Source organism: Tiliqua scincoides, chromosome 14 (genome assembly GCF_035046505.1).
Source record: "Tiliqua scincoides isolate rTilSci1 chromosome 14, rTilSci1.hap2, whole genome shotgun sequence".
Classification (NCBI taxonomy): Eukaryota; Metazoa; Chordata; class Lepidosauria; order Squamata; family Scincidae; genus Tiliqua; species Tiliqua scincoides.
The window spans coordinates 13253326-13270381 of NC_089834.1; the positions used below are offsets into that span (position 1 = coordinate 13253326).

At 47.2% G+C, this 17056-nt stretch overlaps 2 protein-coding genes and 1 pseudogene across 3 annotated transcripts in view; 2 read left to right on the forward strand and 1 right to left on the reverse strand.

Moving 5' to 3' along the window:
- Positions 1–10799, forward strand: part of NAA25 (N-alpha-acetyltransferase 25, NatB auxiliary subunit) — a 32069-nt gene extending 21270 nt beyond the window's left edge. Inside the window, exons 15-24 of one of the 2 annotated variants that reach the window (XM_066609882.1) lie at positions 49–148; positions 728–879; positions 1834–1959; positions 2054–2297; positions 2442–2565; positions 3129–3194; positions 3790–3887; positions 3993–4103; positions 4972–5118; positions 7125–10799. In XM_066609882.1, the coding sequence (XP_066465979.1) occupies positions 49–148; positions 728–879; positions 1834–1959; positions 2054–2297; positions 2442–2565; positions 3129–3194; positions 3790–3887; positions 3993–4103; positions 4972–5118; positions 7125–7247 (1291 nt within the window). In that variant the 3' untranslated portion in view covers positions 7248–10799. The remainder of the gene's footprint in view (positions 1–48; positions 149–727; positions 880–1833; positions 1960–2053; positions 2298–2441; positions 2566–3128; positions 3195–3789; positions 3888–3992; positions 4104–4971; positions 5119–7124) is intronic. The other variant, XM_066609883.1, reaches the window with a different exon arrangement.
- A 606-nt stretch (positions 10800–11405) lies between these two features.
- Positions 11406–11528, reverse strand: LOC136635010 (5S ribosomal RNA; annotated as a pseudogene).
- Positions 11529–12286: 758 nt separating this feature from the next.
- Positions 12287–15972, forward strand: ERP29 (endoplasmic reticulum protein 29). The gene is made up of 3 exons (XM_066609884.1): positions 12287–12469; positions 14230–14368; positions 14601–15972. Exons 1-3 carry the CDS (start codon positions 12314–12316, stop codon positions 15104–15106), a joined length of 801 nt encoding a protein of 266 aa, XP_066465981.1. The 5' UTR covers positions 12287–12313; the 3' UTR covers positions 15107–15972.
- Positions 15973–17056: the final 1084 nt, after the last annotated feature.

Genomic DNA, 17056 nt, shown 5'->3' on the forward strand with positions numbered 1-17056 from the left:
GAGAAGAAGTAGGGAAGCACTCACGTTTATGCCTTTTTTGCATTGCAGTTACTTGCTGACGCGCTACGCAGCAGCCCTCGGTCATTACACCGCCGCATCGCAATCTTGTAACTTTGCACTCAGGTTTTTCCACTCCAACCAGAAAGATGTAAGTGACAAAAGAGACTCCCTCGGCCTCTGTCCCAATTTCCCCTTCTCAAAGAGCAGGGGCAACCCTCCAGGAACTCTGTAGTACAAGTCCTGCTGGAATAGGACCCACCCCTGCCTACCACATTTTTTCTTATGCATCTGACCTTACTTAGATTGTAAGCCTGAAGACAAAGGCCTCTGGTGGCTTTTCCAGGCTATTAATTAATTCCCAAGCTGTGTGCTGCAAGAGAAGAGCAAGTGTGCTACTCCTGTGATCTCAAAGGACTTGCCTTTAGAGGAGGCTTCCTGCTGCATCTCAGTGTGAGTGGAGGAACGCTCAGAACTCATGCAGCGCAGGAAGGTGGACTCCTGAGAATGGGTAGTTCTTGCTCTTATATGCGCTTTCACTTTTCAGGTGTAAGAGCGAAGTGTGTAAGATTTTAATTTAAAACAAGGAGGTGCCCCACTTATCAGAACCCTGTAGGAAACGGATATAGCCACACCAGGAAGACCCAGGTTCAGGCTTCCCCACAGCCAAAATGCACACTGGGATTGCCACATTTCATTAACGCAGAGACCATCTTGTGTTCCTTCCTAGACCTCAGAATACATTATACAAGCCTACAAATATGGTGCATTTGAGAAAATCCCAGAATTCATTGCTTTCAGGAACAGACTGAACTCCTCACTTCACTTTGCACAAGTCCGCACAGAACGGATGTTGCTAGACCTCTTACTTGAAGCAAATATGTGAGTATGGGAGGGCCTCTCGCACTGTGGGTGTGAACGCTCTGGCACTCCACTGTTCTCTGGGTGTAGCGGACAGTTTCCTGCCTTCCAACCAACCTGCTCTAGGGATTATGTTGTGCACTTCCACAACTGTACTATATTTGTGTACCACACACAAGCATGCAGGGTGCAGAATGTGTCCTCCTGAAAAATTTCTGCTTTTGTTTAAGGGTCACACATACGGTTGGCCTACAGTATTTGCGGAGGTTCTGCGGATTTTAGGGGCCTTTAAGCACTGCTCTGGTTGCCTCCAGAGGCTTCCTGAAGCCTGCAGAGGCCATGCGCATCTGCCCGTGGCCTCTGAGAGCTTCAGAAAGCCTCTGCAGGTGACAGGAGCAGTCTGGAGGCTCCACATCGGCCCTGACCATGGGTTTGTGGATCCGTGAATGAAGAGAAATCCATGGTATCCTAATCCGCAAATATTGTGGGCTGCCAGTACTTTTTGCAGTGGTGAAGATGAGCAGGGAAGGCTGTACACAGGCAGAAGTGTGAGCAGAGGGCTTGGCAGGCGACCCACTGGTTGCAGATCCTCTGTAGAGCTCCTTGCCCATCTCTTTGTCTACCGGGACAAAGCAGTGCAAGTCTGAGTTATAGGAAAAAGCACTCAGGTTGCAGAATGCAACTTTTTAAGCACAGGATTTGAGCCAAGGTACAGCACTGGCTGTAGAATTGATTGGATCAAGAGTGCTTTGTTGTTTTGTCCCAGTTATAATAGAACCTGGTCCAAATCTGCTCACCTGCTTTTGTCCCTGGAGCCCTGAGCCATCTTGGTGTCCTTTTTTCTCCAGCACCTTCTTAAAAGCAGCACTTTTGAATACTGGAAGTTCTCCCTGGCACCCTCTAAACAGTGATGGCTGCAGTGAACTTCATCTTGAGCTGTTTCTAAAATACCTGGTTTTGTTCCTCTTAAACTAGAATAACGAGTTTGGAAGATAGTATAAAGTCCATGAGCCTAAGTCCGGAAGAGGATGACATTCCCTGGAATGACCTGCGGGATAATCGAGACCTCACTGTCTTATTTAATTGGGATCCAAAAGACAGGTTGGTCATGAAAACTGCTTGTTCTCCAAAGGCCTCGTTTCTGATCCTGCCCAGTGGCTGGCTCCACTCACAGACACCTCTCTCTCTTTCTCAGGAGTATTTCCGAAGAGCACCGAAAACTCTCCTTGGAGGAAGAGACCATCTGGCTGCAGATTCGGTCTTTGACGTTACGGCTGATAAGTGGGCTGCCAGCACTTGGCCACAGCATTCAGCCAAAGAACTCTGAAAAGACCACTGAGAATGGGGTTTCCTCCAAGATTGACACAATGCGGGCTCTGCTGCAGCAGCTCAATGTGGCAGTGAATTCTGGGAAGCGGTTTCTGGAGCGGAAGATCCAGGTACAACTCCTGGAAACAGCCCCTCAAATCTTTAGCTTATGGTTCTGCCAGGGGTTTCAGCACCGATGATGCTGCACTAGAAATGACACTCCTTTAGGAGAGAGGTGCAGTGTTTTAACCTCCCACCTTCTGCTTCTCTCCTAGTATCCAGTCCTTGGCCCCCCACCTTCCCGAATGGCTGGCTTCGTCAGCGGTGGGAGCTGCCAGTGTCAGACCAGCCTGTTTCATCTTGTTAGTGAAATTTATGAACTAGATACGAATGGCTTAGGTAAGCTCTTGATGTTCCTGAGACTAGAAACCAAACTGGCCCTGGGTGGGTGGGTTGGGGGCATGGCTTGTGTTTTCAGATGTTTTTAGCAATCTTGGCCTCGTTCAGGCTGCTGTGATGCCACACAATGTTCGTGTGCAATCCTTAGCTGGCAAAAGTAGCCTTAGAGAAGCTTACAATGTGGCTTTCAGACTTGAAAAATAACAAATTCTAACTTGCTATCAGGTTAATTAGACTCTTGCCCATTTTCTGTGGCTTGTCTTTGTAAACCTGAGGACTAGACTCCCTCAGAATGAAAACTGCGATCCAGTAAGCCCCGTGGATCGCAAACCATGCAGTTCCTTCATCTGCCCATATTACCACGTTGACTCATTTGATGAGTTGGCTGTTTAGGTGCTGTTTGTGGCAGTACAATATTCTTTTTTTTTTTTTTAGCAGAAGCCTCTATTTATTGATTGTGATATTATGGTGTGTCCTTTCACCTGTTGGATGTTTTTATTTTGTTTTTTAAACTCCATCCTTACGTATTTGGACAAATCATTTAATAACTTCATTATTTTCAGAAGATTCTACAGCAATTCAAGAGAGAATAGGGAATCGCTTTAAATCCTTGCTAGAACAACTGACAGGTAAGTCAGCATTGCAAAACGTTTGCAAGAGGGACGAGCCTATGAATATTTTTTTTGCCTGCCTACACATATCTAATATTAACCATTTGTGGCTGCATGTGAAATGGTTGTTGCCCTTGATTTGTTGGTCGATGTCTACGCTGGTAAATCTTATGTTCCTCCAGATATTTCCAGGCAAATCCAGAAGAGGCAATTACCATTTGCCCCAAGCCAGTCCAGAAATACATTTTTTTCAGTCCCTGCCTCCAGGAATGCCCAGAAAGAGCAAGCTGTTTGGTTTTGCCCATGTTTGTGGGCTCTTTGCAGTGCACTACAGTGAACAATTGCCATTCCTTTAAGGTCAGGCCCCACAACCACAATCCTGAGTGTGCTGTTTAATACATTAATGTGCAATCCACTTGTAAATTTGATAAGCAAAATTTCAAAGATACCAAAAGAAGACAGGCGGGGGGTAAGGAAACTGAATGCATTCTGCCTCCAGGGTCAGGCAGAGACCTAGGACCCAAGAGGGCTACCAACAAGAAAGCATTTGTACAGTTGTTGTAAATAAGACTTAAATATTCTGTACATTTTTCCTTTCTTCTTCTTCTTTAAGATCTGTTCAATAAATGCAAAGGTGACTTGATGGAAGTTGGGAATGGCAGCTTGAAAACCCACACACGCGTTTTGGAGAACCTGGTCTTCTTTGTCGAGGTGAACGTGGGCCTTCTGGTGGTTTGCGGGGGCCACTCTTGCTCCCCCTCTGATTGCCAAGCCCAGCAGTGTCCCTAAAGCCCTCCTCTCTTCTCGTCCTTCCAGACAATCTCCATCGTCCTGTGGGTGTGCAGTTACTCCGATGCCGTCCTCCGGCCCTTCAAATTAAACTTGCAAAAGAAGAAAAAGAAAAAAAAAGATAGCGGTGTAGCCATGGTAGGCAATCCTTAGGGAGGGGTGGTTTGGGATTGCAAGAGAGAGACCATCTCTTTTGTACCATCACGACCATTAATAGTTCTCTTCTGCCCTGAACTTGTCCATTTCATAAAATCAACATAAACATGGTATGAAAAAGTAGGCTCATTTGCCATTCTAAATCAAATGGCTTTCAAGAGGGATTTTTGGGGGTATGTATTTCCTGTTGTGAGAAAGCAGCCCAGTGGACTGGATAATCTTTGTGTCTCATCCAGCAGGGCTGCTTTTAAATATGTGTGCAAAACTGCAGTATTTTTATACATAAAGTACATGTACTTTGGGAGCAAATATGAGTTATAATTGTAATAACATTGTAATAATAATAATAACTAAGTATTTATATACCGCCTTTCTGGTCATTGGATTACTCCTCTGACTTTATTCAAAGCGGTTTACATAGGCAGGCATTTCTAAATCCCTCAAGGGGATTTTTACAATCATAGAGGTTCTCTCTTTCAATAACCAACAACATTTCAGAATGGATCTTCCTGGTTTTGGTCTCACTTCTGGCCTGCAGTTCTCCCACGCTGGTTGACAAGCAGCTCCATCTCTCACATGAAGGGCAGCCAAAACACTTCTTGCTCACACCAAGAGCAGGTGGAATCACTCAGCTGGGCTTGTCAGCTGCTTCAAGGTCTCGCCATTCTCAGCCGTTCAGGGAGCTGCCGGTGTCCTCGAACTGGCGACCTTCTGATGTTATCTTTGGGCTAACGGAGGCTCTACCCTCTAGACCAGACCTCCTGCCCAAATATTATTTATTTAAATAAATGTTTGGAAGCAAATACGAGCCAAGAAGACAAATGTATCTTTCGCTTTTCTTCTTTGGCAGCCCCCCGTGTTCAAGAGCTTCCAGGACTACATTTCCGGGCTACAGACACTCACTTCCAATGCGGTAGACCATATCAAAGGGCTTGACATTTCGCTGACTGCACTTAAACTTGAAGAACTGTCCATAGAGGACAATTTACTGTTGCAGGTAAGAAATGGCTGCTGGCAAACTGAGCTACTAAAGGACGCATTGTATGGTGAGGTGTGGTGTGTGTGTAAAGGGGAGGAAGGTTTTGTCCTTGCCACAACAGCACTGTGAATGCAGTGGGAGAAAGCAAAGAGATGCATTCCAAGACCCCTTCCAGTTAATTATAGTTAAAGAATTGAGCTGGCTCCTCCCTTCATGGCCCCATCCTGTGTTTTCTTCCAGGTCAGTCTAACAGAATATTTGGGAACTGTCTTTTGTGAGTAGGCCTGGGGGGTTGTTCACCTTCTTCTGCAGAAGAAAACCCTACAGTTGTAAGAAGCAGCCACATGAGGGCAGCAAGCGAAGCAAGAATTCTTTAAACTTGTTCGAGGGCTTAAAAATTATTGTTAAAAATTATTGTTAAAAATAACCGGACTGCTTTTTTCCAACAAAAGTTTGCAAAGCAATTAACAGAGCAGAATAAGTAAAAGATATTTGCCTGTCCCACGAGGACCCGTAGCCTAAATGAGCCCCTGACAAGGAGCCACCTGAAGGCCCTTTACTGGGCGAGTAGGAAGAGTTTCTCTCCCCCTGCTGGTGCTTGGCAGATGTGGCATTTGAGTGCCACACAAAGACATGCGCACACTTGCTCGGAGCAGAGAAGAGGTTGCCGTGGATTGCAGGAGTTCAGGTCTATGAAAAGAGATAAGCCTTAGGTAACAGTTAGGGTAGATGGAGTGAGAGACAGCAAAACCCGGGCTCTTCATCTCAAACCAGGACTGCCCAGCAGATAGTTGCTCAGGCTTGCGCAATTTCTGACTTTTTCCGGTTCCTTTTATTTCTGATGCCACTGGAGTTGCTCAGTTTCAGCCCATTTGTTTGCACACACCAAGAAGCACATGGGGAAAAAGACTTGCAGCTGGTAGGAAAATGCTGTCTGAATTTCCAGCCTCTGCTAGCAGGCAGGTGGCATAGCCAAATCTATGGTAGCTGGCCCCACTTCCAACGGTCAGTGCTCCTCATGGCTTCAGAATAAGCTTTGCTTTCAAGTGTATCATTAAGAGATTAGCAGAGAAATACTTTTTTTTTTCCATTTTGCTTACTCATTCGACAACTTGTTCCTTTCTATATCTGTCTTCTCTCACCAATTTTTTTGGTATGGTAGGAAATAAAAAAAATAAACAAGAACCCTCCCTGGCCCTTGTGTTTTCTGCCACATAGACGCGAATGTTGGCCTGGGATCTGTAGGGGTTTTCCAGCTCCTCTAGATTGCAACAGTTATAGTTGACAAATGTGAAACTCCCATGGTAAAGATGTTCAGTGCTTAACCCACAGCTATAGGCTTGTGACAAGAAGCTACTCACAGAGTCTAGGCATTAGTTGTGTCAGTTCTCAACCATGAGTCAAATCCAGGGTGCCCATTTGCCTGGTTGCAGGAAAAGCGTTCTTGACCTGATGAGCTGAGAGAGCCTCATCTGTGATATATCAGGTCCTGAATATATAAGCAGCTTGATCCAAAGACAGTGCTTGAATTGAGGTCTGTACATCAAAAGATGCACAAGAAAAGTTATACAGGGGCCTCTGGCTAAACGGGATACAGCCATTTAGGCACTAATGACAACCTGACGGGAGTGGTTGAGGCAGGTGTTGCGCAGTGGGGCCTTCTCAGCAGTGGCACCAATGTTTTTAGTTCCCTCCTTAAAGAAGTCTTTTGGGCTCTCTCTTTGTCTTTCAACATGCAGCAGACGTTTAATGTTGAACTGATTCTTGCTGTGAGTGAACAGTGTTAGATTAGTGCTGTTTTTATTGCCTTTGGATGGTTAATTTTTACTGTTACCCTGATTTAAGTGCTTGATTTACCAGTATAGTTACCTGGAAACCCAAAGGTCACCCAAATACAGTGTTCCTCAGTATTTGGAGATACTTACGAGAGGATCTAAAAACCCACCTTTGCATCTAGCTTTTCACCGTGAGTTACAGCGTCCTTAAATTTTTATATGTGCCTCTATACTTCTCGCCCACCCCAGGAAGAAAAGAAGTTTACAAAGACTGTGCTAGGGAAGGTCCAGAACAGTTACCAACATGCGGTTCAGGAAATCGGAGAACTGTTGAAGAAAAGACTTGATAGCCTGAAACTTATAAAGGTTTGAGGAGAGCGTGTCCTCTTTGGCGCAGTAGCCCAGCAGGCTGATGGGAGGATGGTAGCCCATGGCCAGGAGAGAGATGCAGCACCCGCCGTACCTTCGACATTTAAAATCTGGAACTTCCTTATAAATGCATGAAGGACTTTGATCGTAAAATAGTTTTTTTATGTATTAAAAAAATATATTCAAGCGGATTAAATTATTGTACATAAAAACCAGAAGCGGGGGTTCCCCCTCTGTCAGGGTTCAGACCACTTTTTATACATGTTCATAAGCATATTGCAACAGAGACTAGAAGCCCTTCACCTGTTTCATTTCCCTGTGGGGGAGGGGAGAGGCTTCTGCATAGGCTCTTTGGGGGGCTAGAAGTCCTTAAAAGCAGCAATACAAATCCAGTGTAAAGCATATTTCAAAGGAGTTTGAATTTTTTCATCACACGCCACAGCAGTTACTAGTTTCTGAGCACAGCAGAAGTCAGCAGGGCCCCATGTTCAACTGTAGAAACTCTCTTTTTTTCCTGCCTGGCTAGTGAACCATGTAGCCCAGAGTCGGCAAGCCTTTCCTTGACTAGCTCTCAGTTCATCTTAGCCGTTCCGGTGAAAGGATCTCCCTGAGCAATGTACAGCTTAGAACCTCAAGGTAACATTGCAGTTGCAAAAAAAAAAAATGTACAGAATAAGCTTCATGAAAAGTCAACTGCTTTTGCTGTAGCGTGGTAGGAATCCACCTGTCGGCCAAAGAATGAAAAGGACTATCAGTAGGTGACATGCAGCAGGGATCCAAGGCTGTTCTCATCTTTTTCTACAAAAGGACAGTTAGTTTGCACCGCCCGAGTCCCTCTCTGTGTCCTGATGTTTCTGACAGGCTCATATGTGCCTGGGAACTGTGTTTTGTGCTTCCCAACGCCAATCCAAAATGGAACCTGGGCACCTTTTCAGAAAGGGGCATGAGATTGGACAAGACAAGCAAGCATAGAGATGAGAGAATGCAAATTAGTTTCAATCCAGCTTCCCTCTCCCGTCTTTCATTGCCTCTGAAACCCTCCTAAGGTGAAGCTTGCATAGATACTTGTTGGATTCTTGAATATTTTCCATAGCCAACAGGGTGCTGTTAAGTTGCTCACCTTCTTTGGCAACCATGAACTTGCTACATGATCCAGGTGCCGAATCAAGTTTTTCTCCTTTTTCCTGTTAGTGCACTTCCTTGTCTGGCACCATTAAACCTGCTTTTCTGCTGACTTACGCAGGGAAGAGGGAACCAACACAGCTGGAGAGAAGTTTGGGGCAGCAATTTAAAACTTTGGCAGGACTCTAACAACCAACTTAAGCTCAACAACTTTGCCTCAGCCATGATGATGTGAAGGTTTTTAAGAGGGCTGGCAGTTCTGATTATGTCACTTCAGTGCTAGTAGGAAGGAGAGGAATATGTGTGTGTTTTTTTTATTGTTTCCTTCACCATCTTGTGTTTCTGTATAAAATCCCATAGCCTTTGAATTTATTGTTAAAACTAAGCCTGACGGCTATATTTGCCATTACTGTACCTTTTTACTCAATAGGGATTTTAAGACCTGGACCTGAAAAGTTCTGGGTGGTTCCTTTTTGAAAAGAAATTTTTTTTCCCATTTAGCAAATGGGGTGTGCTGTTGTAACCTGTCTGATCACCGCAGTGGTGCAAGGGAGACCCTTCAGTCTGCCATGCTTCATCCCCAGTTCCTACAACGCTGAAGGGGAGTGGCACATCGTACAGACTTTGCATGAATGTCTTCTCATTTGTAGTGTGTGAAGGTCCCAGGAGAAGCACCTGTCTCTTCCAGGGTGCATTCCCACAGCATCAGTCCTGCATGACAGGACCGCAAAGGGGGCAGGAAAGATAGCTGTGGGGAACCAGCTTTAAGTAGTTCTGTGTTACTCAGCCTTTTCCCCCTGAACCCCCAAATTCAAACTGATATGTATCTCTCCACCACCCATACCCTGCTGATACAATTCTTAAAGAAGCCACATTTTGAGGTCACTTTGGATGTTAAAAGTGATATCTGGAGGAAACGTTCCCAGCTGTGTATATGGTTTAGCAGTACATTCTGATACAAGGAGGACAGGGTACTATAATGTGCATTGTCAATAAGATTTTCAAGGACTTCTGTGCTTCCCACAGAACTGTCTTCGGGGGAGACAATTGACTCCTTGGTTTAAGTATAGTTTAGATCCTGTTCCAAGATATTTAAATGCAGCTGCTGTCGTGGGATGTCTTTGAAGACATCTTGTTCCAAAAACTCCAGTTTTAGCAGGCACAGCAGCACCTGAAGTTCTTCGTTCAGAACAAGGCAGGGCAATTTTTTTTTTTTTGCTCCACATGTTTAACCATGATGGTTCAGGAACCGTGTGTTGTGATTGTGTCCTGAATTCACTCAAAGACTTGGGCAAGCGCCACTGAAACGCCATGGCAGCTGCACTCTTGCACAGCTCCTGTTTGTGATGAGGCATGCCTGTTAGACTCTGGGGTTGCTTTCAGTGAAACAGCTGCCCCTTTGAGTCAGACCTGAAATGAATTTGTGCAAAAATCCAGCCCCTCATCGTCTAAGGAAGCCAAAGAGGGCTCGTGGAGTGCAAAGGGGTAGCCTATCTAGTCCTTTGCAACATGAGTATTCTATGCATTCAAATTGGGTTCTGGAACTGTATTCATGTAAAGCTTTCACCATCCTGCTGGGGCAACAATGCCATTTTTTCCAAGACGCTGGAATCAAATATTCTTACTCCTCTGCTCACCCAGAATGAGTTTGCTACTAAGGGTAGAGCAGAAACATTTAATTCCAGCTCCTAAGCCTTTCTGAGTACGGTGAAGAAAGAATTCTTCAGAAATCAATGAAAGAGGGGAAACATTTTTTTTTTAATCTCTGAACTGTGTACAATGAAACACAAAAGCCAAGTTATCTCAGCTTCCTAAACAGGCCTGACCCTTCCAAATGTGTTCAAAAGAACAGAGTGCTGTTGTGTTTATCCCAGTTTGGCTTGTGATTTAACTGACGTGTATAGGAGAGGGCTAAGGAAACTACTAGTTCAGACAGAGAGAAATTAATTGCTTTTGTATAGTCCTGGGATCACAAGAGCTCAGCTCCAACTGCGGCTGTCTCTGTTAGCCAATGTCTTTGCTTTAATTAAATGTGGGCGTGGGGGGTGTTTTTAACCAAGGTGAGGGGTGTTTACTCCACCTGCCTTACTGTCCTGAAGAACTTTTCATTGCCCACTTTGATGGAGGGTGGGGGTTTTGTATCTTTTAGTCATTTTTTTAACCGTTTTTTAAAAATTGCATTTATATTTTGCAATTGTTGCATTGAATCATGCTTTTGGTTTTTGTCTCTTATTTTAACCTATTAAAAGAGGGGGATGTTCTGTTATATTCAGCCCACTTTCACTTGTATTTCTCCCTATTTGCTGTCTGTAATTTATGACTGTGGAAGTTCTGTTAACACTGCAGCCGCCGACAGAATTAAGTGACAAAACTGCTAGTGATCTGCTTTAAACTGGATGGGTTTATAATTTATTAAAAAAGCAAAAAACAAAAGTCAGTTTCTCTATGAACCAGCTTTGCGGCCTCTTCCCTCCCCCCTCCCACTTTCAATCTGAGAAATGCTTTAAAGCAGCGATTTTCAACCTTTTTCGTCTCGTGGCACACCGACAAGGTACTAAAATTGTCAAGGCACACCATCAGTTTTTGGACAACTGACAAGGCACACCTTTCTGTTGGTGGGGGGCTCATATACCCCAAGATCCTATTAACAAATGACCACCAAATTCCTGCGGCACACCTGGGGACCATTCGCGGCACACCAGTGTGCCATGGCACAGTGGTTGAAAATGGCTGGCTTAAAGTTTTATCTTTCTCTTCCCACCCACCCCATTTGTTTGACTGCTTGGCTATGAAAGTTGTTGTTGTCAAAGCAGGGGTCCAGATTTCATTGGGTGCTTTTGCTGCTTTGGTTGGTTGGCAACCTCCAGTCTTGAAAGACTATGGTAGAAGCCTACAGCACCCGGTATTCCCAGGTGGTCTCCCATCCAAGTACTAACCAGGCCTGACTCTGCTTAGCTTCCAAAATCAGACAAGATCGGGAGATAGTGTTCAGTATAGGGAGATGGTTGGCAACCTTCAGTCTCGAAAGTCTATGGTATAAGCCTACAGTACCCGGTATTCCTAGGCGGTCTCCCATCCAAGTACTAACCAGGCCTGACCCTGCTTAGCTTCCGAGATCAGACAAGATCGGGAGATAGTGTTCAGTATAGGGAGATGGTTGGCAAGCTTCAGTCTGGAAAGACTATGGTAGAAGCCTACAGCACCCGGTATTCCCAGGCGGTCTCCCATCCAAGTACTAACCAGGCCTGACCCTGCTTAGCTTCCGAGATCAGACAAGATCGGGAGATAGTGTTCAGTATGGGGAGATGGTTGGCAAGCTTCAGTCTGGAAAGACTATGGTAGAAGCCTTCAGCACCCAGTATTCCCAGGCGGTCTCCCATCCAAGTCCTAACCAGGCCTGACCCTGCTTAGCTTCTGAGATCAGACAAGATCAGGCATGTGCAAGGTCTGATCTCGGAAGCTAAGCAGGGTCAGGCCTGGTTAGTACTTGGATGGGAGACCGCCTGGGAATACCGGGTGCTGTAGGCTTTTACCATAGTCTTTCCAGACTGAAGCTTGCCAACCATCTTTGCTGCTTTAACAGGGTAGGGAGCAGCGTTTAGAGTTAACTAAGAGCTCCTGCTCCGTCTCTGGGCAAGGTCTGGTTGTGCATTTGTGTTTGTGCTGCAAATTCTAGGCACAGCTCAGGTGAAATTCAGCTCCCCGAGTCCTGGGCTGGCTGCAGAGACAGGCACTGGGTCTGCGGGTCCTGTTCAGGTGCCAGTGCAGCCTGGGGTGGAAGCAGGTGCTGGGGCTCCTCCTGGCTGGCTGGCTGGCTGGCACTGGAGCGCCTCTTCTGCCTGGGGGTGTGGGTGGCCAGCTGGTGCAGGCAGCAGAACTGCTGGTCATGTGACGGTCCCGGGCAAGCCCCGCCTCCTTCCCTGTCGAATCTTCCACACTTGGCCCCCATGCAGCCAGCTGTGCGCACGACCACCATGGCGCGGGGGAGCCCCAGGCCCGCCGCCCTCCTGCTCCTGTGGCTGCTCCTCTGCGTGGCCCCAGAGAGTGGCCAGGCTCTGCACACCAAAGGCGCCCTCCCTCTGGACACCATCACTTTCCACAAGGTAAGAAAGGGGGGGTGGTTTGGGTGGGGGGCGCCCCTTGGCTGCACTTGACGTATGCAATGCAACTGCAACACACACACACACACACACACACCCCCGGGTTGCACCGGCCCAGCTGCATTGCAAGCTGTGAAAGCCTTGCATTCTGTGCGTCTGCAGCACACACACGCCCCCTTCCCCATTGTGGGGCATCGGTGTGTTGCAGCCAGTTCGCTGGGGGGGGGGGGCAAGTGGGTGGGCAGGTCCTGAGAAAGGAGGGAAGGGGGCATCGGTGTTGGGGGGTTGGCCAGAGGGAGCAGGGAGGCCCCTTGCATGTGGGTCTCAAGGATCCAAGGCTGTAACCCCATGCACACCAGCAGCCCCATTGAGCACAGTGGGGCCAGTTTCTGAGCAAGCCTGCAAGAGCATCAGCCTGTATTGGCTCTGAAGGCTGTGGGTTCCACGAGCCTCCTTGCATGATCTCAGTCTAGTTCCCTTTTTTCTATGCCAGGCAGTGTCTTAATTTTTTTTTTTTTTTTGCTGGACTGTGCATGAAACCAGGTTGGGTGATTGTCAATATTGACTCCCCTTCCAATGCTCATCCAGCAGATTGCATTAAAACCTACTTGCCCTTTTAAAAAAAGGTGAGGGGGGGTCTTTGCTGTGGCCCCCTGACACAGGAAGATGTCACATCCTTCCTGTTTTCTTGCATTGAATTGTCTGTTGGGGAGCAATTGTAGGGAAGAATAATTTATTTTTTATGGAAGAGGCTTCAAGGAAAGATGGGCGGGGATTGGAGTCCCCCCAACACACACACACACACACACACACACACACACACTCTCCACTCTCATGCATGTTTGCTTGGGACTAATTCCTGCTGATGTCAGTGGAATTTACTCCCAGGTAGTAAATAGGATTTCAAGGCACTTCTCCCACCCACCCCCAATACACACACATACTGGCTTCATATTTGTAGTTACAAAATATTTGCAATTGCAATTACATCCCCCCCCCCCCCCAATTTAAAAGCCAGATGACAGAAGACCAGAGAGGAAGCTTCAGACACTGGCCAATCAGGGGAGTCCAAGTGGATAAAGGGTGGAGCAAACTCCCTTCACTTCCTGAAACCCTCTGATTTCAGAAGGAGCCTGGCTTAGTGGCTGATGGGACCATAAGCCCCCGCACCTCTCTGCAATGCTTGGATGATTCATCCCTGGAACATAACTAGCCAAGCCTGTGGTTAAAAAGATCTAAGTGCCCCAGAGCACATGCAAAGTGCTTTTTCTCTTGCTTCTTTGCAAGGACATGGCAGAATCAGTGGGGCACATGTGCAGTTCTCTGGGCTAGTTGGAGCCCCCAGGATACCTCACCATAAAAATCTGCTAAGAGCCCTGGTAGATGATAAAAGCTGCTGGATGCCATCCATAAGACCTGTCATTGCATGGGCTGTTTTGCGGGGGGAGGGGTGGGGTGCAAAGCATTCTGCGTATAGTATCTCTGTAATTAAAAGCGTGGGGGGGGGGTGCGCCCAGAGCATACAAACCGCCACCCTCCTCCGCTCTGGGCACACCCTGTCCTACATGAAGGTTTGTGATTGCTTCCTGCGTTTTGAGGAAAGCTCCTGCAGCAAGCTGGTCCCACAAGCTGCCTTGAGTTTGGTGTTAAACATCTAGGAACCATCAGGGTTTCACCAGGTGACTTTGGGTGCTGCTTGTTCTGAAGTCTCAGGTGTTACAGTGGCACGGTCCTTAGAAGCTTTTCTCCCTTCCCCTTTTTAGGTGATCCCAAAGCACAAATACGTCTTGGTGAAATTTGACACCCAGTATCCATACGGAGAAAAGCAGGATGAGTTCAAGAAGGTGGCTGAAAGCTCCGAGTCCAGCGATGATCTCTTGGTAGCTGAGGTTGGAATCTCAGGTGAGGCTGGGATCGCACGGAGGGGACCGCAGTGCTGAGCTGACCTTTGCGATCATGAGGTCCGGAAACGTGATTCTGTTTTTGTTTTGTGCTTGGTGCTTTTGCAGCAGAGGCAAGGTCAGATCCCTGCCCCACAGACACAAGGGGAGGGGAGCAGTGCTTTAATGGATCAATGTGCTGATTCAGAGTTTGTGGTCCTAACGCAATGTTGTTCTGGGACTTCTGTTTCCAGATTATGGCGACAAGCTGAACATGGAGCTGGGGGAGAAATACAAACTGGACAAAGACGCCTACCCGGTTTTTTACCTGTTCCAAGATGGCGACCTGGAGAATCCTTTGCCTTACACCGGTGCAGTGAAAGCCAGTGCTATCCAGCACTGGGTCAAGAGCAAAGGAATCTACATGGGGATGCCAGGCTGCTTGAAGGAGTTTGACTCCCTGGCAAGCAGATTCCTGAGCACCACTCTGCTGTCTGAGCGCCAGGCGCTGCTCAAGGAAGGACAGGAGTTCCTGGAGAAGGCCAAGGACACAGAGCGGAAATCTGCTGAGCAGTACCTGAAGATCTTCAACAAAATCCTCTCCCAGGGAGACAACTTTGCCACCACTGAGGTTTCCCGGATCACCAAACTCATCGAGGAGAACAAGATGAGTGAAGGGAAGAAGGAGGAACTCCAGAAGCGCTTGAACATCCTCGCTTCATTCCAGAAGAAGACAAAAGGCGAGAAAGAAGAGCTTTGACGAACCGGGATAAAATCATAGTACACAAGCTGTGAGATCAGAGTGGGTTGGGGGGGGGAGTTTCTCGATCTGGTGCTCCTGGTAAGCAAGCAAAAAACATACCACCACCCTTGAAGAAAGCTACAGAATTCCTCCTCGCACAAGATGTTTTATTCATTTTTCTTCAAAAAATACTTAAGGCATCCTTTTGGGGGGCTCTACAAGACACTGCCATCACCAACAGAGATTGCCGTCATCCCGCAAGAACATCACCAGTCACGAATCCTTCGCTTGAAAGACAAGCCTGCCTTTGTTAGTCCTGCAGGCTTTAATTCCCAGATGCTGTTTGTCCCAGGTGTCTGCCAAAGTGGGGGCCCTCAGAACTCAGCACAGCCTCTTTTTACCCGGGGGGATGTTCAAGAGGACAGCCCTTGGAACCCTGGGCAAGCTGTTTCTTCCTGGTTGAGTTCCCTGTGATCACGGCCAGGCAACAGGTGACTCACCAGTCCCATCTCGGCTCACCAGCCTAGTGCTTTAAAAATCCACCCTGTCTTTGCAGTCCCGGGCAACAAAAACAGAGGTCTTCTAAGACCTTGGTGGACCGCCAAACATGATGGATGGCCACTGCGTTCTGCTTGGGGGGGGGGGTCACAGGTTCTGAAGAGTCTTGTCTACATCTGTGTCCATGGGAAGCTAAATGAGGGGAGGAAGCTTAGGTGGGGCTGTTCTTTCTGTGTGCTTTCAGAAGCACTGGTTTGCACCAGTTTGTGGCCAAGAGGGGCTGGGTGGAAGCGCTGTCAGTCTCTTACCGACCGGTATTTGCAAAATGGATTGAGGGGAATTTTATGGTGATACTTGTTTGCTAATAAAGGTTATCAGGAAAACAGTGTCTGGCCAAGGATTCCTTTTTGTTTCTTTGTTAAAAGAAAGGAGTTGTTGAAAACAGAGCTCTTGAAAATTTCAAGTCCATGCGCAGGGTTGCCTGCATAAATCTAGAAACTGGGATCCAGTGTGGAAGTGAGCCCTTAAGATTGTCAGTCCATTCAAAAGAGAAACTCAACTTTCTAGTCCTCATTCTGGCAGAAGAAAGGGTAGAGTGCAACCGCCTGGTTTTACAAGTAGGCTACCCCAGAATGCTCCTCTGAGCTCTGGAATCCTCCATACCTCTGCTCCACTACCCTCTGAGACTTTCAACTCCCCTGGTCAGTGTTGACCTTAGGTCTTGGAGCTCAAGAAAAAATAAACAGTGGCTGGAGTGGAAGGCAGGAAGTGGGGAAATGGATGTATGGGAAAGATTACCTCCCACTACGCCACTTGTACCTCCCAGTAGCCACTTATCCCTTGGCATTGCATAAAGCCATAAATTCTGGCAGAAGGAACCCCCTCCCAAGATGGAACCTTTGTCTGGAGGGGAATCCAGCTGCTTGGAAAGAGAACCTACACCTTAACACCAGGAATATGGGGAGGGAGAGATGCCTTCTGGCAAGAGTTAGGGGTTCTGTACATACTCAGAGGTGCTTCCCTCAAACACATTTTTCATACCTGCTTCTCCTGTGAAAGATGGGATGGCTAAGGATGGGAGGGGGTTGCTGACTGGGCATGACTCAGGAGGGTTGGGGCCCCTGGATAGTATTTGTAAGAGGTTGCTTTTAAAACTACGCTACCGAACATGCATATTTTTCCAACCAGCACACAGAAACCACCTGCTTAGTTCAGAGGCATGAGCAGAATAAATTCGTTGAACCAACGGTGGAAAAAACCTCCACTAAGAGACTCATAACAGAATGGTGTGAATCATCCCCCAGCACCAAATGAGCAAGTCGAGCTCGCTGGATTTCCCCTTGCCTGTCTGTCACCTGGGGCCAGAGGCCGTTTTATTTGCATTAGAGGCGTCTAGATGGACACCAGGTGTTGACTGCTCAGGCGAGAACACAGGTGGCCCTCGGAGGCTGGCAAGTGGGCCGTGGCCTG